The sequence below is a fragment of the Carcharodon carcharias genome, chromosome 12, assembly GCF_017639515.1.
Source record: "Carcharodon carcharias isolate sCarCar2 chromosome 12, sCarCar2.pri, whole genome shotgun sequence".
NCBI classification, from domain to species: domain Eukaryota; kingdom Metazoa; phylum Chordata; class Chondrichthyes; order Lamniformes; family Lamnidae; genus Carcharodon; species Carcharodon carcharias.
In genome coordinates, this window is record NC_054478.1 from 22,349,277 (window position 1) to 22,374,425 (window position 25,149).

A 25,149-nucleotide genomic window follows, 5' to 3' on the forward strand; every position below is an offset into this window, starting at 1 on the left:
CCCTCTTAGGGTATGGTACCTGAAGAAGGAGAAGGAGGTGTCTGTCTCACCGTCAATGTGCGTTGAATTGCATGAACATAAGAACATAAGTGCACGATAAATAAAAGCAGGAGTTGGTCATTTGGCCCTTCGCTCCTGCTCCACCATTTACTAAGATCCTGGCTGATCATGAAGCCATATTCCTGTGGTCAATATGAGCTAAACCCACTGCAGGTGTTGAAAGCTATTAATTACAAGGATATGTAACTCTTTCGAGTACAAACACGTTTCTATCTGTTTCAGATGAAGTGACATTGTTTCATAGTTTGCCATTGTGAGATTTGAACTCTTGATCTTGGGGTTACAAGCCCAATACCATAACCACTTGGCTATTTACGCCAAGCCCAAAACAAATTCGGTGACGGCATAGTTTTGCCATTGTGAGATTTGAACTCTTGATTTTGGGGTTACAAACCCAGTACCATAACCATTTGGCTATTTAGGCCAAGCTTAGTCTTTTGCCATTGTGAGATTTGAACTCTTGATCTTGGGGTTACAAACCCAGTACCATAACCACTTGACTATTTAGGCCAAGCTACAAGGATATGTATCCTAATAATGGCAGGATCAGTGTTAATGACTATCAATCAACATCTGCCTCAAAAAGTGTGGAGTCTCATTCCATCTGGTTGAGGAATTCTTTTTAAAATAAATTTTTTTCACTTTTGCTTTCAGCCCCTTTTTTTTATCTCCATACCACTCTTCATTCAATCTTTCCTTCTTTGATTTTCAATCTGTACCTGATTTGACATTGAATCTACACCCTTTAATTTACCCTCCACCCTCTATTCCCAATCCTCAAATCTCATTGGTTAAGGTGATACCCTGTTGGTTGCTCTGTTCACTCAGTTTGCAGATGTCCTGTTTCGCACCATTACCAGCTCGTTCTTTCGGGGCTGATGTGGCAAAATATTTTTGAGCTGGAGGGTGTAGGAACAGTCTAACTTAACAGGAGATGCCATTAGCACTCACAAAAATCAAGTCAATGTTCCCGCTTCTGCCTACCATTTACTGACCCCTAAGGCTGAACCAACCTTGGGGTCTTATAGATTTAGAAATCTAATTTAGAAAACTCATTCATAGAATGTGAGCTTCGCTGACAAGGCCAACATGTTGTTACCCATCATAACAAAAGCAAAATACCGTGGATGTTGAAAATCTGATAGAAAAACAGAAAGTGCTGGAAAAAATCAGCAGGTCTGGCAGCATCTGTGGAGAGAGAAACAGAGTTAACATTTTGAGTCAAATATGACTTCTTCAGAGCTAAAGAGATGCGTCATATTTAGCTTGAAATGTTAACTCTGTTTCTCTTTCCACAGATGCTGCCAGACCTCCTGAGTTTTTACAGCATTTTCTGTTTTTTTACGTTGTTACCCATCCCTAATTGCCTTAGAGATGGTGGCTTTTTAATTCCAGGCTTATTTAATTAACTGAATTTAAATTCCCCCACTGCCACAGTGGGATTTGAGCACACATCCCAGGATTAGTAGTTCAGATTAATATTCCAGCAACATATAACCACTATGCTACCACCCACTGCTATAGTAAGATATTGCCCTTTAGCTTTCAATAATCAGAGATATTTCAACCGGAGGACAAAGGTCCCTTGCGTTGGACCAACACTGACCCACCAGCCAATTTTCGCTAAAGAAGACAATGGGTGTCAATGGGAGCATGCCTATATTCTCTATATAGACATGTCACATCTATATTCTCGAGCACATGATCTTGGATCCGCTCACAAGGTCTTTGCAGACAACTGGAGAGTTGTAGTGGACCACAGACCTACAAAGCCCAAAGGTCGATGAGCTGCTCAATATTGTTTATCGGCACTGCCTAGCAAGATTCTCGATACCATTCCCACTGTGCCAGGTTGGCTGGTATTGGTCATCATGGTAAGGGGGAGTCTAAAACTGTCTGAGGACCCCTGTACTGCACTCACAAAAATCAGTCAATGCTCCCGCTTCTGCCTACCATTTACTGACCCCTAAGGCTCAACCAACCTTGGGGTCCTATTTGACCCTGAGCTGACCTTCTGATCCTTGTCTCCGGTACCACCACCAGCTAATTCCACCCTCATAACATCACTGACCTGCAGCCCCCTACCTCACCTGCTGCTGAAACCCTCATCCATGCCTTTGTTAGCTCTGGATGTGACTATTGCAATGGCTGGCCTCACCCTCTTATAAACTTAATTTCACTTTTCCGCCATTGCTGCCCGTATCCTGGAGCTCTGATTTTAAAATTCTCATCCTTGTTTTCAAATTCCTTGCACCCGCTATCTCTCCAACTTCCTCCAGGCCCACAGCCCCTCTGAGATATCTCTGCTCTTCCAATTCCGGTCTCTTGCGCATCCCCGGTTTTTAATCACTGCACAATTGGTAGCCGTACCTTCAGCGGCCTAGGTCCTAAGCTCTAGAATTCCCTTGCTAAACTTCGCTGCCTCTATACCTCCCCTCCTTTAAGTCAATTCTTAAAACCTACCTCTTTGACCAAGCTTTTGATCACCCAAACTAATATCCCCTTATTTTGCTCAGTGTCAGGTTTTTGTTTGATGAACTTCCCTGTGATTGAGCCTTGGGAGATTTTTACTACATTAAAGGCACTATATAAATGCAAGCTGTTGTATCCATATGTTGATGTTGGATGCTAATGTTAGCCTCCATGTGAATTCCCAATGACTGAATGAATACCTTATTGGCCCTTGTGTAGCAGATTCAAACTTGTCGAATGGCAACTTAGGCAGAGAGCAGAGCATTTAGCACTTTGTGGGACCGTATACCACTACAAGATCATGGAAAGAGGAAGAGTGGGGGCTGAATAAAAATTGGAGGGGGGGGGTGGGCAAGGGGGGAACAAGATGTGACAATAATATCACAATTGGAAAAGTGGATGAATGCAGTTTTCCCAACTGGGAGAAGTTTCTGTCTGCTGTTTTGCTGACCTTCCTAGTTTTGGATGATGTAGTCTTTCTGTGATGAGTTATAAAGATGGCCTCTCTTCAACCCGTAAAATTCTTCCTTTTTCAGCTGGTCTCCAATGTGCTGATCTTCTCGTGCACCAACATTGTTGGGGTCTGCACCCACTACCCAGCGGAGGTGTCCCAGAGGCAGGCGTTTCAGGAGACTCGGGAGTGCATCCAGGCAAGATTGCACTCACAGAATGAGAACCAGCAGCAGGTAAGAATCCGGACACCAGCGTCAGAGGCACCACGTGTGCATTTCACAATGGCCAAGGTAGCACCTCATAAATTGCATTTCTGTAGCGCCTTTCACCACCACGGGACGACCCAAAGTGCTTTACAGCCAATGAAGTACCTTTCGAATTGTGTTCATGTAGGAAACGCTGTTTTGTGCACAGCAAGATTCCGCAAACAGGACTGTGCTAAAGACCAGATAATCTTGTTTTTTTAAGCTGAGGCGTAACTATTCATCAGGATTACCAGGGAGAATTCCCCTGCTTTTCTTCGAGATAGTGTTGTGGGATTTTAGAGGGCAGATGTGGCCTCAGTTTAACATCTCACCTGAAAAACTGCACCGCTGTCTCCCTCATTAAAGTGTCAGCCTGGATTACGGGTTTAAGCTTCTGGAGTGGGGCTTGAAGCCACGGCCTCTGGCCCGGAGGTGAGAGTGCTGTCAACCGAAGGCTGACACAGTGAACTGAACTCTGCCATTGAGTTTTGGAAGGGTTGAGGGAGAGACTTGGGGGCCGCAAAACAGAGTCAGGTCAGTTAGCTGCTAATGGAGTGTTGCAAAAAAACCACCACCCACGCTGCTTGCATTTTACGTGTGTCGTCTTTAACATAGCAAAATATTCCAAGGTACTTCACAGCAGCATAATCAGTCGCGCAGCCTAGGGGGACCCTGTGGGCGTGGTGGTAATGTCGCCGGGTTTGGTAATCCAGGGCCAGAACCTTTGGGTCGGCGGGTGGGGGCGGGACCAACGCTCCCCAATGCGTAAAATGACATGCGGTGAACTCGGGCGTGCGTCCCGACATCACCCGCCCCCCCACCCCCCCCCCCACCCCGCGTCACTCAGACCTTGAGTTCGGCGGGAGCACGCCGGAGTCGGCTGCGCGTCTGCCGAACGGTAAAAAGGCCTATTAAGGCCATTTAAACAGCAATTAAACTAATTAACTGAGCTGCCCGTCCAACCGACAGGGCAGGCAAAGAGCCCAGGCGGCCTTCGCATTTAAGAACCATCATCCACGGGCGGGGTGAGGCTTCAGGAAGGTTTTTAAAGTTTAAATAAGATTTTTAAATGAAATCCATGGTCGCGTCCCAGCTCCATGTGACACTGTCACCCGAGGGGGATACGTCTTAAAAAAAAATTTTTTTTTTTTCTCTTTTATTAAAACTTTCAAAAATCAAACGGCGGAAGAGCGCAGGCCCCGACTCAGCCTCCTCCCCCTCCCCCCCCACCCCCCCCCACCCCAACCCCCCACCCCGCCCGCACAGGGAGCGCTCAGCGCTTCCCGGTTGCGACTCGCACTGACGCGTCACGTAAAATGGCGGCACCTCCCCCAGCGACCCAGGCTAGCGCTCTGGGTTCAAATTCCCACCACGGCTGGTGGAATTTAAATTCAGTGAAGAAATCCGGGGGCAGAATTTTCCATCCGTTAAGACGACGCACGATGATGTCAGGTGTGCATCCTGATGTCATCGCGATATTTCGCTCGGCGGGAATGTGCGGGCTGGAGTCAGCTGCCCTCCCACCGATAGTTGACGGGCCTATCAAGGCCATTAACCAGGTAATTAACCTGAATTTTAAAACAAAAACACAAATACCTGGAAAAACTCACCAGGTCTGGCAGCATCTGCGGAGAGGCGCACAGTTAACGTTTCGAGTCCGAATGCCCCTTCAACAGAACTAAGTAAAAATAGAAAAGAGGTGAAACGTAAGCTGGTTTAATGGGGGGTGGGACAAGAAGAGCCGGATAGAGGGCCTCATCTTCCGATTAGGCACTTTACAGCCTTCCGAACTGAATATTGAGTTCAACAGTTTTAGATAATGAACACTCTCCTCCATCCCCACCCCCTTTCCGATTTTCCCCCTCCTTTTTGTTTTTTCCAATAATTTATATAGATTTTTCTTTTCCCACCTACTTCCATTATTTTTAAGTGTATTTCCATCCATTGTTTTATCTCCACCTTTTAGCCTTTTTCGATCCCTTCCCCCCACCCCACCCCCACTAGGGCTATCTGTACCTTGCTTGTTCTGCTTTCTACCCTAATTAGCACATTCCTTAGATAATATCACCACCTTCAACACCTCTTTTGTCTATGGCATCTTTTGGTTATCTTCACCTATCACTGGCCCTCTATCCAGCTCTACTTGTCCCATCCCCCCGCCCTTAAACCAGCTTATATTTCACCCCTTTTCTATATTTCTTAGTTCTGTTGAAGAGTCATACAGACTCGAAGCGTTAACTGTATCCCTCTTCGCAGATGCTGTCAGACCTGCTGAGTTTTTCCAAGTATTTTTGTTTTTGTTTTGGATTTCCAGCATCTGCAGTTTTTTGCTTTGAACCTGAATGTTATGCTGCCCGTCCAACCTAACGATTGGCCGGGGGGGGGGGGGGTGAGGGGCGGGTGTGGGGGGTAGTGGTGGGGGGGTGGGCAGGCGAAAAGCCCAAGCGACCTTTACGTTTTTCAAGAAACCTCATCCATGGGCAGGGTGAGGTTTCCTAAAGCTTTTACAAATTAAATAAAACCTTTTTTGTTTTGGGAAAAATAAAAACACGTCCCATCTCAAGTGACACAGTCGCATGGGGGGAAACATGTTTCATTCAATTTTTATTGATTTATTTATTTTTTTAAAAAACGCTTCAGTCTCCCCGAGGCAGCTCCATGCCTCAGGGTGATTGAAGCACGCGCGCGTGCGTGCGCTGGACCCGACTCTCCCTCCTCCCCCTCCCCCCCTGCCCAGCACCCAGCGCTACCACTCGCCATCCTCGCAGGGCGGGCCTTAACTGGCCGCCGGTGTGAAATTGCGGAGCGGAGCCGATCACGGGAGGCGGTCAGCTCCGTGACTGCCCCGCCCACTCCCGCAGAGCCCGCCCGACGAATGAAAAATCCTGGCCCTGGAATTGAAAGCTAGTCTCAGCAATGGTGGCCATGACAACTATGTAAAGACTCACCTGGTTCACCTTTAGTAGGGGGGGGGCGGTGGAGGGCGGGGAGGAAATCTCCCTGTTCTGGCCTACTTCTGACTCCAAACTCACGGCAGTGTGGTTGATTTTTAACTGCCCTTTAAAATGGCCTAGCAGGCCACTCAAGGGCAATTAGGGATGGGCAACAAATAAGCACACTCCCCATGCAAGAATAAAGAGAAAAAAAATTGACACTGGGCCAAAGATGGAGATATTAGGAGAGGTGAGGTGGATTTAAAGGAGCACCTTAAAAGAGAGCGAGTGAGAGAGAGTTAGAGGGGCCAAGTGGTTCAAGAAGGGAATTCCAGACTTAGGCCCTAGACAGTCGAAGGCAAGACCACCCGTATTGGAGCAAGGGAAGGCGAGGGTGCACAAGATAAAAACACAAAACTGCGGATGCTGGAAATCCAAAACAAAAACAGAAATACCTGGAAAATCTCAGCAGGTCTGGCAGCATTGGCGGAGAAGAGCAAAGTTGACGTTTTGAGTCCTCATGACCATGAGGACTCAAAACGTCAACTTTGCTCTTCTCCGCCGATGCTGCCAGACCTGCTGAGTTTTTCTGAGGATGCACAAGAGTCTGGAGTTGGAGGAAAGAGTAGAGATCTCGGAGGATTGTTGGGCTAGAGGGAGGAAAGGATGAGGACATGGAGAATGAGAATTTTAAAATTAGAGGAGAGTTGGAGGAGGATGATTTGCTCAACCAATTCAGACAGGTGGAGAAGGACATGGAGGAATGGTTTATTATGGTCACGATTATATACGATGCCATTTGTGACTTTGCTGACAGTCATTTGATGGCTGTGACAGGGCAGAAACCTGATTGGAGGGATCCAAACATGACGTTATGGAAAAGATTGGAACATGGATTTGGGAAGTAACAACTGGTTCATGGACTTTGGAGAGGAAGAAGCGGTTATTGATGGAGCAGTGGTTTGCAAGGACGGAGGATTTTAGGATGGGTATCTGAAGTAGAGGTTGATGGCAGCAAATTTAAAGAGGAAGAGGAGGAAGAGAGGGGGAGGGGAGGAGGAGGGAGGAGAGGGAACCATTAACAATATCGGCTAACAAGGGGGCCGGGAAGGGAAGTTGGGTGATCAGCAGTTGGGGAGGAATAGGGTCAAGGGAGCAGGAGGTGTGTTTCTGATTCGATGAGCTCAGAAAGGGCACGAGGAGAGATAGAAGAGAAGTGGCAGAAAATGTAAGTTCACGGCTAGAGCAGGGAAGAACCTTTGGTGAATTTTGACTCACTGGGTAGGGGGAAGGGAGGAAAGTGGTAGAAACGGCTGATCAGATGGTCTCAACCTTTTTGACAAAGAAATCCATGAGCTTTCCACACTTGTTGGTGGAGATAAAGGTAAAGGGAAATGGGGGGAGCAGTTTAAAGAGAAGGTTGATAGAGCAGGCAAGAACAGAACTGTGGGTATATGTACAGCAGTTCAAGAAGGCAGCTCACAACCAGCTTCTCAAGGGCAATTAGGGATGGGCGATAAATGCTGGTCTAGCCAACGACAACCAAATCCCATGAATGAATATAAAAAATTGCCGGGAATCGCCTTTGCATTTTAGCATGATCCTGGAAGGGTGGCAGAGGAGAGCAGGAAGTGAAGTTGTGGGGGTGGGGGTGGGGGAAGGTGACGGGGGGTGCGTGCCAAGGATTGAGAGAGGGTAAGGGTTTAAATGGGGAAAAGGCCATTGAAGGTGGGGGTAAGGCTGTGATTGTGCACATTGGCAGCTGCAGAACAAGAAAAGTTTGACGTTGCTTAGAAATTAATTAGAAATTAAAAAGATAATTTGAATTTATATTACTTTTTTTAAAATGCCTCCGTTGTTGTTCTATTCGATTCGATCAGTTCAAGTTGTTGAATAATTCAGGTTTTATTTTTAACAACAATGTCTAATTATCATTGTAGCACATAGAGGGAAAAGTGGGTGCAGCTAATTGTGCTAAGCGCCTGAATAATTCATAGGTTACGTTTAAATTATATGAATAATGAATATTTCTCGAAAACCTCTTATGAATATGTTAAATGAGTATAAAAGGAAAACATTTAACGCTAATGGGATTCAGGCAACAATTCAGGCGTGAGAATTGGCCAAGTACCTGAGCCGGGAAGAAATCAGATCTGCCAGGGTTCCAAGCAGCTGGTCAACATGCACTGACTGCTGATTGTGCGATGCGAACGCCTGAGAAGAACAGGAGTAAAGGTTTCTCATTAGTCTCCCCCCCCCCCCACTCCCCACTTGCACCGACGGAAAGAAACAGCTTGCATTTAGATAGCGCCTTTCATGACCTCAGGGTGGCCCAAAGCACTTGACAGCCGATGAAAGGTGTTAAACACTTATGGAGCCTTCTTTAGACCACACCTGGGGCAGGATTTTCAGCTTGGCGCGTGGGTGTGCACCTGTCGCGCTCGAGCGTGAAAGAGCGCGCGCGCTGATGTCCGGCGAGCACCCCGACATCATCACGCACTCATGTGGTATTTGGGTCGGCGGGCACACGCGGGAGTTGGCAGCGTGCCCGCTGACAGTGAAGAGGGCTGTTAAGGGCCATTAACCAATTCATTAGAGTGAAATTTTCCCTGCCCGTCCAACCTTACGGCTGGCGGGCGGGCAAAGAGGCCAGGCGGCCTTTGCATTTTTCGCGGAGCCTCATCCACGGGCGGGATGAGGTTTCGAGCGGTGATTTAAAAAGAAACAATAAAAAAAAAATTTTAAACTCATTTTTAACATGTCCCCGCTCATGTGACCGAGTCGCATGTGGGGGGCATGTTTCCCTCCATTTTAAAATTTTGATTTTTAACGTTAAAATATCGTCAGCTCCCTGAGGCACCTCTGTACCTTCAGGGAGCTTTCACTGGGTGCACACTTCAGCGCTCGTGCTCCTTCCACCCCCCCCCCCTCCCCACCCCAGCAGCACTGAGGTTATCAGCCCGCGTTTCACACTGGCCGGCCGTTAGTTGGCCAGTCAGCGTGAAATCGCGGCCGGATCCTGATCGCGAGCTGGGGACCATTTCACGGCCACTCCTGGGCCCGCCCGCCCGATGAGGGGATAACCCTACCCCCCCTTGGAGCCCTCTGCACAGTTCTTACAACAGGGGTGTAGAGGCACTGGAGACTGTGTGAAGAAGGCTCACTAGAATGATACCAGACTGCAAGGTTATATCTATCGGGAAAGGTTGAAGAGGGTTGGGGCAGAGAACACCGAGGGATGATTTGATAGAGGTTGTTAAGATTATGAAAGGGTTCGATAGGGTTGGTGCACTTGCAGGCGAGATCAGGACTAGGGGGTCAGAGATGTAAGATAAGCCGCTAATAAATTCAATAGGGAAACCAGGAGAAACATTTCTACCGAGGGAGTGGCGAGAATGCGGGACTCACCATCACAGCGAGCGGCTGAAATGAATAGTATCGATGTGTTTCGGGGGAGGCTAGATAAGCAAATGAAGGAGAAAGGGACGGAAGGATGTTTGAATCGGTTCGATGAAGAAGGGTGGAGGGAGGTTCGCGTAGTGCACAAACACTGGGATAGACCTGTCCAGCTGATTGGCCTGTTCCTGTGCAGTAAATACTCTCGAATAGTTTGTAAGGTACTTTTGAAGAGTAGCCACTTCATAGACGAACAAGAGGGTCCTGCCCAGTGGCCTGTCCAACACCATCATTTAATCGGGTTATCTGGCCAGTATCACATTGTTACTTATGGGAGCTGGCTGTGAACAAATTGGCTGCAGTGTTTCCTGCATTACAACAGTGAATACAACTCAAATGTACTTCAGTGGCTGAAAAGCACTTTAGGATGTCCTGAGCTCATGAAAAGCTCAATGTAAAATGCCTTTTTCTTAGTATTCGTTCTTGGGATGTGGGTGTCGCTGGCTAGGCCAGCATTTGCCTAATTGCCCTTGAGAAGGTGGGGGTGAGCTGCCTTCTTGAACCGCTGCAGTCCATGTGGTGTAGGTACACCCACAGTGCTGTTAGGGAGGGAATTCCAGGATTTTGACCCAGCGACAGCGAAGGAACGGTGATATGTTTCTGAGTCAGGATGGTGTGTGGCTTGGTGGGGAATTTTCAGGCGGTGATGTTCCCATGTGCCCGCTGTCCATGTCATTACCATAAAAGCCCTAAAAGTCTGGCCCTCTTGAAGGTTATTTTGCATCCGTTTACCTGTGAACAATCCAAGACTTGTTCCTTGGCCTGAGCTGAAGGAGCTTGTTGCAATCAGTGGCTGTAAGGATGGTACAGCTAGGTCTGGAGTATGTTGACTAGAGAAAGTGTGGAGCAAACTCAGGAGTAGTCCCTATTCTAGATTTCTGGGTGGACTCTTCCTATTTGAAAGGCTGATTTAAATAGGATTGACCTCGGCTGAGATGTCATTCACGGATGACATTCCTGAGCGTCAGTCAACATGTTAAGGAGCGAAAGGGAGGACTTAGTATCAAGGAGCCTGAGCAAAACAAATCAATGGGAATCAGGGGGAAAACGCTCCACTAGTTGGAGTCATACCTAGCACCTGGTTGTTGGAGGTCAATCATCTCAGTTCCAGGACATCACTGCAGGGGTTCTTCATCATAATGCCCTAGGCATAACCATCTTCAGCTGCTTCATCAATGACCTTCCTTCCATCATAAGGTCAGAAGTGGGGATGTTTGCTGATGATTGGACAATGCTCAGCACCATTCGCAACTCCTCAGATACTGAAGCAGTCCACGTCCACATGCAGCAAGACCTAGACAACATCCAGGCTTGGGCTGACAAGTGGCAAGTAACATTCGCACCACATAAGTGCCAGGCAATGATCTTCTCCAACAAGAGAGAATCAAACCATCGCCCCCTTGACATTCAATGGCATCACCGTTGCTGAATCCCCCACTATCAACATCCTGGGGGCTACCATTTACCAGAAACTGAACTGGTCTAGCCATATAAATACTGTGGCTACAAGAGCAGGTCAGAGGGTAGGAATCCTGCAACGAGTAACTCACCTCCTGACTCCCCAAAGCTTGCCTACCATCTACAAGGCTCAAGCCAAGAGTGGGATGGAATACCCTCCAGTTGCCTGGGTGAGTGCACCCCAACAACACTCAAGAAGCTTGATGCCATTCAGGACAAAGCAGCCTGCTTGATTGGCACCGCATCCACAAACATTAACTCCCTTCACCACCAATACACAGTAGCAGCAGTATGTACCATCGACAAGATACACTGCAGGAATTCACCAAGGCTCCTTCAACAGCACCTTCCAAACCCACAGCCACTACCATCTAGAAGGACAAGGGCAGCAGATAGAAGGGAACACCACCATCTGGAAGTTCCCCTCCAAGCTAGTCACCATCCTGACTTGGAAACATATCGCCGTTCCTTCACTGTCGCTGGGTCAAAATCCTGGAACTCGCTCCCTAATAGCACTGTGGGTGTACCTACAGGATATACTACACAGACTGCAGCAGTTCAAGAATGCAGCTCACCACCACTTTCTCAAGGGCAGGTAAGGATGGGCAATAAATGCTGGCCCAGACAGCGATGCCCACATCTCATAAATGAATTTAAAAAAACTTGGGGAGGCATGCCTTGTCTCCAGTGTCAGGGCCTATCTGACCATTTCAATTGATTCCTCCCCATACAGGAACGTCTACTGCTGTCAGTACTTCCGCGGCATGTTGCCATGGAGATGAAGGCCGATATTAACGCAAAGCAGGAGGACATGATGTTCCACAAGATTTATATACAGAAGCACGACAATGTCAGGTAGGTGATTCCACCTTCACCACAGGCGTCTTAACTTGATCTCTGCTCATTGCCAATTCATCAACAGCACCCTGCTTCATAGAGGATTATAAAATGGGACAGTTGTTGTGTGAACGACTGAGAGGCAGAAAGCAGGGCTGCAGTAAACGGTTGCTTTTCAGGTTAGAGGGAATGTACCCCTAGGGAGTAATATTAGGACCACAGCTCTTTTTGATATTTATTAATGACTTGAGTACACGGGGCACAATTTCAAACATACCAACAGGCAATGGGAAACAATGCGGAAGCTGGAAAGAGACTTGTGGAGGACATTTACAGGTGAAATGGGCAGACACGTGCAGATTAAATTTAACGCAGAGAAGTGCGAGGTGAAATGTTTTGTTAGGAAGAGCCAGGAGAGGCAATATAAACTAAAGGGCACAATTCTAACGGAGATGCAGCAACTGAGGGATCTGGGGCTTGTACATACACAAATTTTTAAAGGTGGCAGGGCAGCGCGAGAAGATTGTTCAAGAAGCACATGGGATTCCGGGACCTAGAGTTCAAAATGAAGGAAGCTATGCTAACTCACTGGTTAGGCCTCACTTGGAGCATTGTGTCCAATCTTGGGCACCACACTTCAGGAAGGATGTCAAGGCCTTGGCCAGGTTGCTGAGAAGATTTCCGAGAATGGGACCAGGGATGAGGGACTTCAGTTCCCGACTTCAGGAGAGACTGGGGAAGCTGAGATTGTTCCCCTTAGATCAGGGGATGTTAAGGGGAGATTTAATAGAGATGTTCAAAATCATGAAGGGTTTTGATAAAGTAAATAGGGAAAAACCATTCCCCTGGCAAGAGGCGGCGATAACAAGTGAACACAGATTTAATTTAAATGACAATGAAACAAGAGGACAGTTGATAATTTTTTTTTACACAACGAGTTGTTATGATCTGAAATGTACCGCCTGAAAGGAGATTCAATAATAACTTTCAAAGATGAATGGTATAAATGCTTGCATAATTGTATATATAAGTGTAAAATGTGCAGGGCTATGGGGAAAGAGCACCAGGGCTCGTATTAATTGGATAGTTTTTCAAAGAGCTGGGGCAGATGCAGTAGGCTAAATGGCCTCCTTCATCACTCTACGGTGAAGGAATCCAGAACAAAGGGGCACAGTCTTAAAATTTTAGCTCGGCCATTTGGGAGTGAAATCCGGAAGCAGGTTTTCAAATGAAGGATGATGGAAGTCTGGAACTCTTTCCTGAAAAGGTTGTGGAGACTTTTTTTTTAACTGCTCACTCACGAAATGTGAGTGTTGCCAGCTAGGCCAACATTTATTGCCTGTCCTGAATCGCCCTTGAGAAGATGGTGGTGAGCTTTTAATATACCTGAGTGCCTTGCTGGGCCATTGCAGAGGACATTTAAGAGTCAACCACATTGCTGTGGATCTGGAATTACATGTAGGCCAGACCAGGCCAGGTAAGGACATCAGATGTCCTTCCCTAAAGGATCTCAGTGAACCAGATGGGTTTTTACGACAATCCAGTTGCTTCATGCTCACTACGAGCGATTCTATTTTTTTATTTCCGATTTTTTTTAATTAATTGAATTTAAATACCCCAGTTGTTGTGATGTAATTTGAATTTTAGCCTCTGGCTTACTCGTCCACTGGCATAATCACTACACTGCCACACCCAACTAGGGAAAAATTGGAGCTTTTATGGCTGAGATTGATGGATGTTTTTACTCTTTCACGGGATGTGGGTTTCACCGGCTGGGCCAGTATTTATTGCCCATCCCTAATTGCCCTTGAGGTGGTGGCGGTGAGCCGCCTTCTTGAACCGCTGCAGTCCATGTGGCGTAGGTACACCCACCGTGCTGTTAGCAAGGATAAGGAGCAAAGGCAAGAAAATGGAGTTGAGGTACAGATCAGCCATGATCTAACTGAGCGGTGGAACAGGCCCAAAGGAGTTGAATGGCCGATTGCTACTTGTAACGTTTCTCCGTCAAACACAGGGATAGATCCCGTTTTTGCTTCCCCATTATCTGCTCTACTATAGGCATCTCCTGGACTGGTGGATAGAGTATGAGTGCAGATTTGCTGAACAGCAGAGTGAAAGTGAGTGACAGACACGTGCAAATCTTGCAGCTTCCCGCAAATTTTCAAGAATGGCGGTAGAATGAGCATTGCAACAGGAGAAGAGCGCGGTAGACTTAAAATAGGAGACAACTGCCTGATCCTTATCTAAACGTGAGCATGAATTAGGGTGGCAGCCTAAATGGGCAGAAGGTGAGCGCTTTAAGGTGCTTGATGCACCTTGGGGCAGCGTTGGTGTAGTCAGACTGACACTGGCCTAATAATAAAAACATAAGAAATAGGAACAGGAGTAGACCATTCGGCCCCTCGAGCCTGCTCCGCCATTCAAAAGTTCATGGCTGATCTTCTTGTGTTTCGATATCCACATTCCCATCTAACCCCAATAACCTTTGATTCCCTTGCCAACAAGGATCTATCTACCTGTGCCTTAAAAATATTTAATGACCCCTCCTCCACCACCAACTGAGGCAGAGAATTCCAAAGTCGCACAAGCCTCTGAGAGAAACAAATTCTCCTCACATCTGTCCTAAAAGGGCAACCCCTAATTTTAACACAGTGCCCCCTAGTTCTGGACTCACCCACACGAGGAAACATCCTGTCAACATCTACCTTGTCAAGGCCGTTCAGGATCTTGTATGCTTCAATTGAATCACCCTCACTCTTCTAAATTCCAACTTTTCCTCATAAGACAACCCTTCATTCCAGGTATCAATCAACCTCCTCTGAACCACCTCCAACGCATTTACATTCTTCCTTAAAAAAGGAGACCAAAACTGCACACAGTATTCAAGGTGCAGTCTCACCAATGCCCTGTATAACTGAAGCACAACATTCTTACTTTTATGTTCAATCCCTCTTGTAATAAAGGATAGCATTCCATTAGCCTTCTTATTTACTTGTACCTGCATACTAACTTTTCGTGAGTCATGTACGAGAACACCTAGATCCCTCTGCACCTCAGAATTATACAGCCAATTTCCATTTAAGTAATACTGTGCTTCTTTGTTCTTCCTGCCAAAGTGAACAACTTCACATTTTCTCATATTAAACTCCATTTGCCAGATCTTGGCCCACTCATTCAACCTATCTATATCCATCTGGAACCTCCTCATGTCCTCTTCACAACATACTTTCCTACCTATCTTTATGTCATCTGCAAATTTAGCTACTATGCCTTCACTCCCCTCATCTAATTCATTGATGTAATCATAAAAAGTTGAGGCCCCAGTACAGACCCCTGTGGGACTCCACTCGTCACATCCTGCCAATCAGAAAAAGATCCATTTATGCATACTCTCTGCTTTCTGCCAGCCAGCCAATCTTCTATCCTTGCTAATAAGTTTCCCATTATACCATACACTTTTATTTTCTGTAATAATCTCTGATGTGGTGCCTTATCAAATACCTTCTGGAAATCAGAGTACAGTACGTCTACAGGCTCCCCTTTATCCACAGTGCATGTTACTCCTTCAAAAAACACTAATAAATTGGTTAAACATGATTTTCTTTTTACAAAAACATGCTGGCTCTTCCCTATAGCCTTGAGCTCTTCTAAGTGCCCAGCTATAACCTCCTTAATGATCGATTCTAATAACTTCCCCACAACAGACATCAAGCTAACTAGCCTATAGGTTCCTGTTTTCTGCCTCCCTCCCTTCTTGAATATAGGGCTTATATTTGCTACTTTCCAATCTGATGGAACCTTTCCAGAATCTGGTGAATTTTGGAAAATTAACACCAGCGCATCGACTACCTCATTAGCCACCTCTTTTAAGACCCTAGGATGTAGTCCATCAAACCCGGAGACTTGCCAGCCCACAGCTCCATCAATTTGCTCAGTACCATTTCCCCAGTGATTTCAATTTCACCAAGTTCCTTTCTCCTGTTCTCCTCCTGATTTGCAGCTATTACTGGAATGTTTTTTGTATCCTCTATAGTGAACACAGAAGCAAAATATTTGTTCATTTCTTCCGCCATTTCCTTATTATCCACTATTAACTCCCCACTGCCACGCTCCGGAGGACCAACGTTCACTTTACTTTCTCTTTTCCTTTTTAAATACCTGTCGAAACTCTTGCTATCCGTTTTTACATTTCTATCTAGCTTCCTCTCACACTCTAAATTCTCTCTCCTGATTAACCTTTTAGTCATTCTCTACCATTCTTCATATTCCGTCCAATCATCTGTCCTGCCACTCATCTTTGCGGAGTTGTATGCTTTTTCCTTAAGTTTGATGCTTCCCTTAACATCTTTAGTTAACCACTGATGGTGGGTCCTCCCCTTAGAAATTTCTTTATAGTGAGAATGTACTTATTCTGAATACTCTGAAATATCCCTTTAAATGTCTGCCACTGCTTCTCTATTGATCTATCCTCTAGCCTAGTTTCCCAGTTCACTTCAGCTAGCTCAGCTTTCATCCCCACATAGTTGCCCTTATTTAAGTTTAAGATACTAGTCTTAGAGCCACTCGTCTCCCTTTCAAACTGGATGTAAAATTCAATCATATTGTGGTCGTTGCTACCTAGGGGTGTCTTTATTCTGAGGTCATTAATTAATCCTGTCACGTTACACAATACCAAATCTAATATAACCTGCTCTCTGGTTGGTTTCAGGACATATTGCTCTAAGAAACTATCTCGAAAGCATTCAAGAACTGCTCATCCAGGCTACTACTGCCAATCTGATTTTACCAGTTTATGTGTAGATTAAAATCACCCATGATTATTGCCGTCCCTTTATCACAAGCATACAATATTTTCTCTTGAATACTCTGTCCTGCACTGTGGTTACTGTTAGGGGGCATGTAGACCACTCCCACTAATGACTTTTCCCCCTAATATTCCTCATCTCCACCCAAACCGATTCTACATCCTGATCTCCTGAAACAAGGTCATCTCTAACTATTGCACCAATGCCTTCTCTGATTAACAGTGCTACCCCTCCACCTTTACCTAGCTTCCTATTCTCCTTGAATGACATGTACCCTTCAATATTAAGGACCCAATCTTTGACATCCTGCAGCCATGTCTCTGTAATTGCTATCAGATCATATTTATTTACTTCGATGTGGGCCATCGATTCATTTACTTTGTTATGAATGCTACGTGCATTCGGATAGAGAGCCTTCAGTTTTTTTTCTTTTTGTTACCTTTGTAACGCCTAATCTTAACTGTTGATGTTTTCTAAGGCTTTTTTTCTCTGTCCGTTCCTGCCATTCTCTAACCCTCATTTCTCATATTACTATTTTGCTCTTCTGTTTTGATTCCACACCTTGAATTGCTACCTCTACCCAAATTTGATCCCTCACCCCTCTTGTTTAGTTTAAAGCCCTCTCTACTCCTCTAGTTATGTGATTTGCGAGGACACTCGTCCCAGCACGGTTCAGGTGTAAACCATCCCAACGGTACAACCCCCACTTTCCCCAGTACTGATGCCAGTGCCCCACAAATCGGAACCCACTTCTCCCAAACCAGTCTTTGAGCCATGCATTCGTCTCTCTAATCTTATTTGTCCTATGCCAGTTTGCACGTGGCTCAGGTAATAATCCAGAGATTATTACCTTTGAGGTTCTGCTACTTAATTTGATACCTAGCTCCTCATACTGACTTTGCAGAACCTCTTTCCTAGTTCTGCCTATGTCATTGGTACCTACATGGACCACGGGAATTGGATCCTCCCCCTCCCACTGCAAGTTCCTCTCCAGCCCTGAGTAGATGTTCCTAACCCTGGCACCGGGCAGGCAACATAGCTGTCTGGACTCTCGCTATTTGCTGCAGAGAACAGTGCCAATCCCCCTCACTGTACTATCCCCTACTGCCACTATTCTTTTTTGCTCCCCCCCCACTTGTACGGCTTCCTGTACCACAGTGCCATGGCCAGCCAGCTCATTCTCCTTGCAGACCTCGCTTTCATCCACACAAGTTATAAGCACCTCAAACCTGACAACTACAAAGTCGAGGCTCCTCCCCCACTGTCTGCTCAGTCCCATTACCTGCCTCACTGACAGTCACATCCTCCTGTCCCTCACTGCTGACCAAAACAGACGACCCGATTCTAAGAGGTGTGACTGTCTTCTGGAACAGAGTGTCCAGGTATTTCTCCCCCTCCCTTATGTTGCGCAGTGTCAGCATGTCAGCTTCCAGATCGATAATCCTGATCCGGAATTCCTCAAGCTGCTTACACTTCCTGCAGACATGTTTGTCATGGATCGCCTTGGCGCCCAAAAGCCCCCACATCTCACAGCTGCAACATAACATCTGTCCCGCCCTTCTAACCTATGTTATTTAATTTACTTTAATTACCTTCTTCCTACGTGTGCTACAGTTTGCTGTGTTTATTGAATGCTAGTACCACTGACAACTAAGGTTATATGCTTCTTAACTACATGGTATGTCTTTGCGCTCTTTTATCCTGTGTCTCCGCTCTCCTCATGCTCTTTTATCCTTTGGTCTAGGCTAATCATCTGAGGACATAAAATCAAATCCCACTGCAGCTGTTGGAATTTAAATTCAATTAATAATCAAAAAAAAAAATCTGGAATGAAAGCTCGTCTCAGTAATGGTGGCCATAAAACTATCATTGATTGTTGTAAAAAAAAAAAACTTCTGGTTTGCTAATGTCCTTTAGGGAAGGAAATCTGCCATCCTTACCTGGTCTGGCCTACATGTGAGTCCAGACCCACAGCAATGTGGTTGCCCCTTAACTGCCCTCAAGGGGCAATTAGGGATGGGCAACAAATGCTGACCTGTCCAGCAACACCTACATCCCATGAAAGAATTATGGAGTATTTTAAAATGATGAAACAGTAGCAATGCTGAAAGGCTGAAAATTATCGATAAGGCCACAATGAAAATGTTATGCCCAGCTGTAGGTGTTTTTCTTTCAGAGGGATGCCAGGCCTGGGAGAAGGATGCAGTAGGAATTCAGTATGATAACACTCAGAGAGTACAAAGCTTTAGTTCCGAGGAGAAACTAGGGTTCCTTTCACTGGAACATGGAATGTTAGAGGAAGATCTGAAGGCGGTGATCAAAATTAAGAGGGGCTTTCACAGAATCACAGTGCAGAAGAGGCCCTTGGGCCCATCGAGTCTGTACCAACACCTGAGAAACAGCTGACCTACCTACCTAATCCCATTTACCAGCACTTGGCCCATAGCCTTGAATGCTATGACGTGCCAAGTGCTCATCCAGGTACTTTTTAAAGGATGTGAGGCAACCCGCCTCCACCACCCTCCCAGGCAGCGCATTCCAGATCTCGGGATAAAAAAGTTTTTCCTCACATCCCCTCCTAAACCTCCTGCCCCTCACCTTGAACTTATGTCCCCTCTTGACTGACCCGTCAACTAAGCTGCTCCCTATCCACCCTGTCTATGCCCCCTCATAATCTTGTACACCTTGATCAGGTCGCCCCTTTGAAATGGTCAGTCAAGAGAACTGATTTCCATTGGGCAGTGAGTCGGTAACTAGGGGGTAATTAATTTAAGATCGTCACCAAAAGCACAAAGGGAAGCTTGGAAGATTTGTTTTTACCCTGTGGTCTTCAAGCGGTGAGAGCAAATTCGACAGTTGTTTTTAAAAGAGAAGTGGTTGAATATTTGAAAAAGAAAAATTTAGTAAGCTCTGACGAAGGCTGAGATGTGGAGAGCTCTTTCAAAGAACAGCTGGCACAGATGAGATGGGTCAAATGGCCTCCTACTGCACTGTAAATAATGTGGAAGTGATGATGTCTTGTTACTAGTCCAATTGGCTCTGTTCCTGTTGGTCAATGACAAACTTGCATCAATATAGTGCCGTTAACTCAGTAAAACGTGCCAAGAATCTTCATAGGAGCATTATCAAACCAAATTTGACATTGAGCCACATAAGCAGACAGGTGACCAAGCTTTGGTCAAACAGGTAGGTTTAAGGAGTAAAAAAAAACAAAAAAACTGCGGATGCTGGAAATCCAAAACAAAAACAGAATTACCTGGAAAAACTCAGCAGGTCTGGCAGCATCGGCGGAGAAGAAAAGAGTTGACGTTTCGAGTCCTCATGACCCTTCGACAGAACTTGAGTTCGAGTCCAGGAAAGAGCTGAAATATAAGCTGGTTTAAGGTGTGTGTGTGGGGGGCGGAGAGATAGAGAGACAGAGAGGTGGAGGGGGTTGGTGTGGTTGTAGCGACAAACAAGCAGTGATAGAAGCAGATCATCAAAAGATGTCAACAACAATAGTACAATAGAACACATAGGTGTTAAAGTTAAAGTTGGTGATATTATCTAAACGAATGTGCTAATTAAGAATGGATGGTAGGGCACTCAAGGTATAGCTCTAGTGGGTTTTTTTTTATATAATGGAAATAGGTGGGAAAAGGAAAATCTTTATAATTTATTGGGAAAAAAAAAGAAGGGGGAAACAGAAAGGGGGTGGGGATGGGGGAGGGGACTCACGACCTAAAGTTGTTGAATTCAATATTCAGTCCGGAAGGCTGTAAAGTCCCTAGTCGGAAGATGAGGTGTTGTTCCTCCAGTTTGCGTTGGGCTTCACTGGAACAATGCAGCAAGCCAAGGACAGACATGTGGGCAAGAGAGCAGGGTGGAGTGTTAAAATGGCAAGCGACAGGGAGGTTTGGGTCATTCTTGCGGACAGACCGCAGGTGTTCTGCAAAGCGGTCGCCCAGTTTACGTTTGGTCTCTCCAATGTAGAGGAGACCACATTGGGAGCAACGAATGCAGTAGACTAAGTTGGGGGAAATGCAAGTGAAATGCTGCTTCACTTGAAAGGAGTGTTTGGGTCCTTGGACGGTGAGGAGAGAGGAAGTGAAGGGGCAGGTGTTGCATCTTTTGCGTGGGCAAGGGGTTGTGCCATAGGAGGGGGTTGAGGAGTAGGGGGTGATGGAGGAGTGGACCAGGGTGTCCCGGAGGGAGCGATCCCTACGGAATGCCGATAAGGGGGGTGAAGGGAAGATGTGTTTGGTAGTGGCATCATGCTGGAGTTGGCGGAATTGGCGGAGGATGATCCTTTGAATGCGGTGGCTGGTGGGGTGATAAGTGAGGACAAGGGGGACCCTATCATGTTTCTGGGAGGGTGGAGAAGGAGTGAGGGCGGATGCGCGGGAGATGGGCCGGACACGGTTGAGGGCCCTGTCAACGACCGTGGGTGGAAAACCTCGGTTAAGGAAGAAGGAGGACATGTCAGAGGAACTGTTTTTGAATGTAGCATCATCGGAACAGATGCGACGGAGGCGAAGGAACTGAGAGAAGGGGATGGAGTCCTTACAGGAAGTGGGGTGTGAGGAGCTGTAGTCGAGATAGCTGTGGGTGTCGGTGGGTTTGTAATGGATATTGGTGGACAGTCTATCACCAGAGATTGAGACAGAGAGGTCAAGGAAGGGAAGGGAAGTGTCAGAGATGGACCACGTGAAAATGATGGAGGGGTGGAGATTGGAAGCAAAATTAATAAATTTTTCCAAGTCCTGACGAGAGCATGAAGCAGCACCGAAATAATCATCGATGTACCGGAGAAAGAGTTGTGGAAGGGGGCCGGAGTAGGACTGCAACAAGGAATGTTCCACATACCCCATAAAGAGACAGGCATAGCTGGGGCCCATGCGGGTACCCATAGCCACACCTTTTATTTGGAGGAAGTGAGAGGAGTTGAAGGAGAAATTGTTCAGCATGAGAACAAGTTCAGCCAGACGGAGGAGAGTAGTGGTGGATGGGGATTGTTCGGGCCTCTGTTCGAGGAAGAAGCTAAGGGCCCTCAGACCATCCTGGTGGGGGATGGAGGTGTAGAGGGATTGGACGTCCATGGTGAAGAGGAAGCGGTAGGGGCCAGGGAACTGGAAATTGTTGATGTGATGTAAGGTGTCAGAGGAATCACGGATGTAGGTGGGAAGGGACTGGACAAGGGGAGAGAGAAGGGAGTCAAGATAACGAGAAATGAGTTCTGTGGGGCAGGAGCAGGCTGAGACGATCGGTCTACCGGGGCAGTTCTGTTTGTGGATTTTGGGTAGGAGATAAAAGCGGGCCGTCCGAGGTTGGGCAACTATCAGGTTGGAAGCTGTGGGAGGGAGATCCCCAGAGGAGATGAGGTCAGTGACAGTCCTGGAAACAATGGCTTGATGTTCAGTGGTGGGGTCATGGTCCAGGGAGAGGTAGGAGGAAGTGTCTGCGAGTTGACGCTCAGCCTCCGCGTGGTAGAGGTCAGTGCGCCAGACAACAACAGCACCACCCTTGTCAGCGGGTTTGATGACAATGTCAGGGTTGGACCTGAGAGAATGGAGTGCAGTAAGTTCAGAGAGAGACAGGTTAGAATGGGTGAGAGGAGCAGAGAAATTGAGACGACTAATGTCGCGCCGACAGTTCTCAATGAAAAGATCGAGAGAAGGTAAGAATCCAGAGGGAGGGGTCCAGGTGGAGGGAGAATATTGAAGATGGGTAAAAGGATCCGTTGAACTGGGAGAGGACTCCTGCCCAAAGAAGTGAGCCCGGAGACGAAGACGGCGGAAGAAGAGTTCAGTATCATGCCGAGCCCGAAATTCATTGAGGTGAGGGCGTAAGGGTATGAAACTAAGTCCTTTGCTGAGCACTGAACGTTCAGCATCGGAGAGGGGAAGGTCAGGGGGTATAGTGAATACACGGCTGGGGTTGGGATTGGAAGATGGGGTGGGGACGGAGGGACAGGCAGGGGTGGAGGGTCCTAGATGGGTGTTGGTGTCGATGAGTTGTTGGAGCTTGCGTTCCTTAGCACTTGAGAGAAAGAGAAAAAGTTTCTTGTTGAGGCGTCGGATGAGCCGAAGAATAAAATGAAACTGGGGGCACGCGCAGCTTTGAAAAAGGGTACGGCGGTGCTGCTGGAGGGAGAGGTCGAGTGTGTTCATATGGCGGCGCATGGCACTGAGAGTGGATTTCAGAATGTGACGGGAACAGCAGTCCGAGAAACGTTTTATGTCCCGGAGATACCTGTAATCCTGGGTGGGTTCGAAACATGAGGGGTGGAATTTCAGTTGAAATCCATGTGGGGTAAGTCGGAGACGGAGACAGTCACTGAGAAAGGAGATATGGCTGTGAAAGCGGGTTTTAGTAAACACCTTGTCAAACACTAGGAGAGAAATGGAAAGCAATGAAGGTGAACAAGGCAACAGAGAAATCCAGAAATCTTGTCGCAGAGAGGAACAGAACTTCTTCAAGGAGGTAGGCATTTCTTGAAGAGCAGTGGCAGTCAATTAAACACAGAGAAAAAAAAAACAAAAAAACTGCGGATGCTGGAAATCCAAAACAAAAACAGAATTACCTGGAAAAACTCAGCAGGTCTGGCAGCATCGGCGGAGAAGAAAAGAGTTGACGTTTCGAGTCCTCATGACCCTTCGACAGAACTTGAGTTCGAGTCCAGGAAAGAGCTGAAATATAAGCTGGTTTAAGGTGTGTGTGTGGGGGGCGGAGAGATAGAGAGACAGAGAGGTGGAGGGGGTTGGTGTGGTTGTAGCGACAAACAAGCAGTGATAGAAGCAGATCATCAAAAGATGTCAACAACAATAGTACAATAGAACACATAGGTGTTAAAGTTAAAGTTGGTGATATTATCTAAACGAATGTGCTAATTAAGAATGGATGGTAGGGCACTCAAGGTATAGCTCTAGTGGGTTTTTTTTTATATAATGGAAATAGGTGGGAAAAGGAAAATCTTTATAATTTATTGGGAAAAAAAAAGAAGGGGGAAACAGAAAGGGGGTGGGGATGGGGGAGGGGACTCACGACCTAAAGTTGTTGAATTCAATATTCAGTCCGGAAGGCTGTAAAGTCCCTAGTCGGAAGATGAGGTGTTGTTCCTCCAGTTTGCGTTGGGCTTCACTGGAACAATGCAGCAAGCCAAGGACAGACATGTGGGCAAGAGAGCAGGGTGGAGTGTTAAAATGGCAAGCGACAGGGAGGTTTGGGTCATTCTTGCGGACAGACCGCAGGTGTTCTGCAAAGCGGTCGCCCAGTTTACGTTTGGTCTCTCCAATGTAGAGGAGACCACATTGGGAGCAACGAATGCAGTAGACTAAGTTGGGGGAAATGCAAGTGAAATGCTGCTTCACTTGAAAGGAGTGTTTGGGTCCTTGGACGGTGAGGAGAGAGGAAGTGAAGGGGCAGGTGTTGCATCTTTTGCGTGGGCAAGGGGTTGTGCCATAGGAGGGGGTTGAGGAGTAGGGGGTGATGGAGGAGTGGACCAGGGTGTCCCGGAGGGAGCGATCCCTACGGAATGCCGATAAGGGGGGTGAAGGGAAGATGTGTTTGGTAGTGGCATCATGCTGGAGTTGGCGGAAATGGCGGAGGATGATTATTATATAAAAATTATTATTATTATATATTATTATTATTATTATTATATAAAAAAAAAACCCACTAGAGCTATACCTTGAGTGCCCTACCATCCATTCTTAATTAGCACATTCGTTTAGATAATATCACCAACTTTAACTTTAACACCTATGTGTTCTATTGTACTATTGTTGTTGACATCTTTTGATGATCTGCTTCTATCACTGCTTGTTTGTCGCTACAACCACACCAACCCCCTCCACCTCTCTGTCTCTCTATCTCTCCGCCCCCCACACACACACCTTAAACCAGCTTATATTTCAGCTCTTTCCTGGACTCGAACTCAAGTTCTGTCGAAGGGTCATGAGGACTCGAAACGTCAACTCTTTTCTTCTCCGCCGATGCTGCCAGACCTGCTGAGTTTTTCCAGGTAATTCTGTTTTTGTTTTAGGTTTAAGGAGTGTCTTAAAAGAGGAGAGAGAGGTGGAGCAGTGTAGGGAGGGAATTCTAGCACTTAGGACCCAGGAAGTTGAAGGCACGGCTACCAATGATGGAGTGATAGAAATCGGGTTGCTCAAGAGGCCAAATCCACAACTTCTACCATGTAGAAGAACAGGGCAGTAGAAGCTTGGTAACACCACCACCTGGCCAAAGTCCAAGCCAAACACCATCCTGACTGAGAAATATATCGCCGTTTCTTTACTGTCGTGGGATCAAAGTCCTGGAACTCCCTCCCTAATAGCACCATGAGTGTACCTAGGCCACATGGACTGTAGTGGTGCAGCTCACCACCACCTCCTTAAGGTCAATTAGGGATCGGCAACAATTGATGGCTTAGCCAGCGATGTCAACAGCCCC

The 25,149-nt window shown here is 46.6% G+C and overlaps 1 protein-coding gene across 3 annotated transcripts in view; it reads left to right on the forward strand.

Moving 5' to 3' along the window:
- The window catches only part of adcy5 (adenylate cyclase 5), a 368,070-nt gene that overhangs the window by 164,930 nt on the left and 177,991 nt on the right, over nt 1–25,149 (forward strand). For all 3 annotated transcript variants that reach the window (XM_041200521.1, XM_041200522.1, XM_041200523.1), the window contains 2 exons: nt 3,069–3,218; nt 11,811–11,932. In XM_041200521.1, the coding sequence (XP_041056455.1) occupies nt 3,069–3,218; nt 11,811–11,932 (272 nt within the window). The remainder of the gene's footprint in view (nt 1–3,068; nt 3,219–11,810; nt 11,933–25,149) is intronic.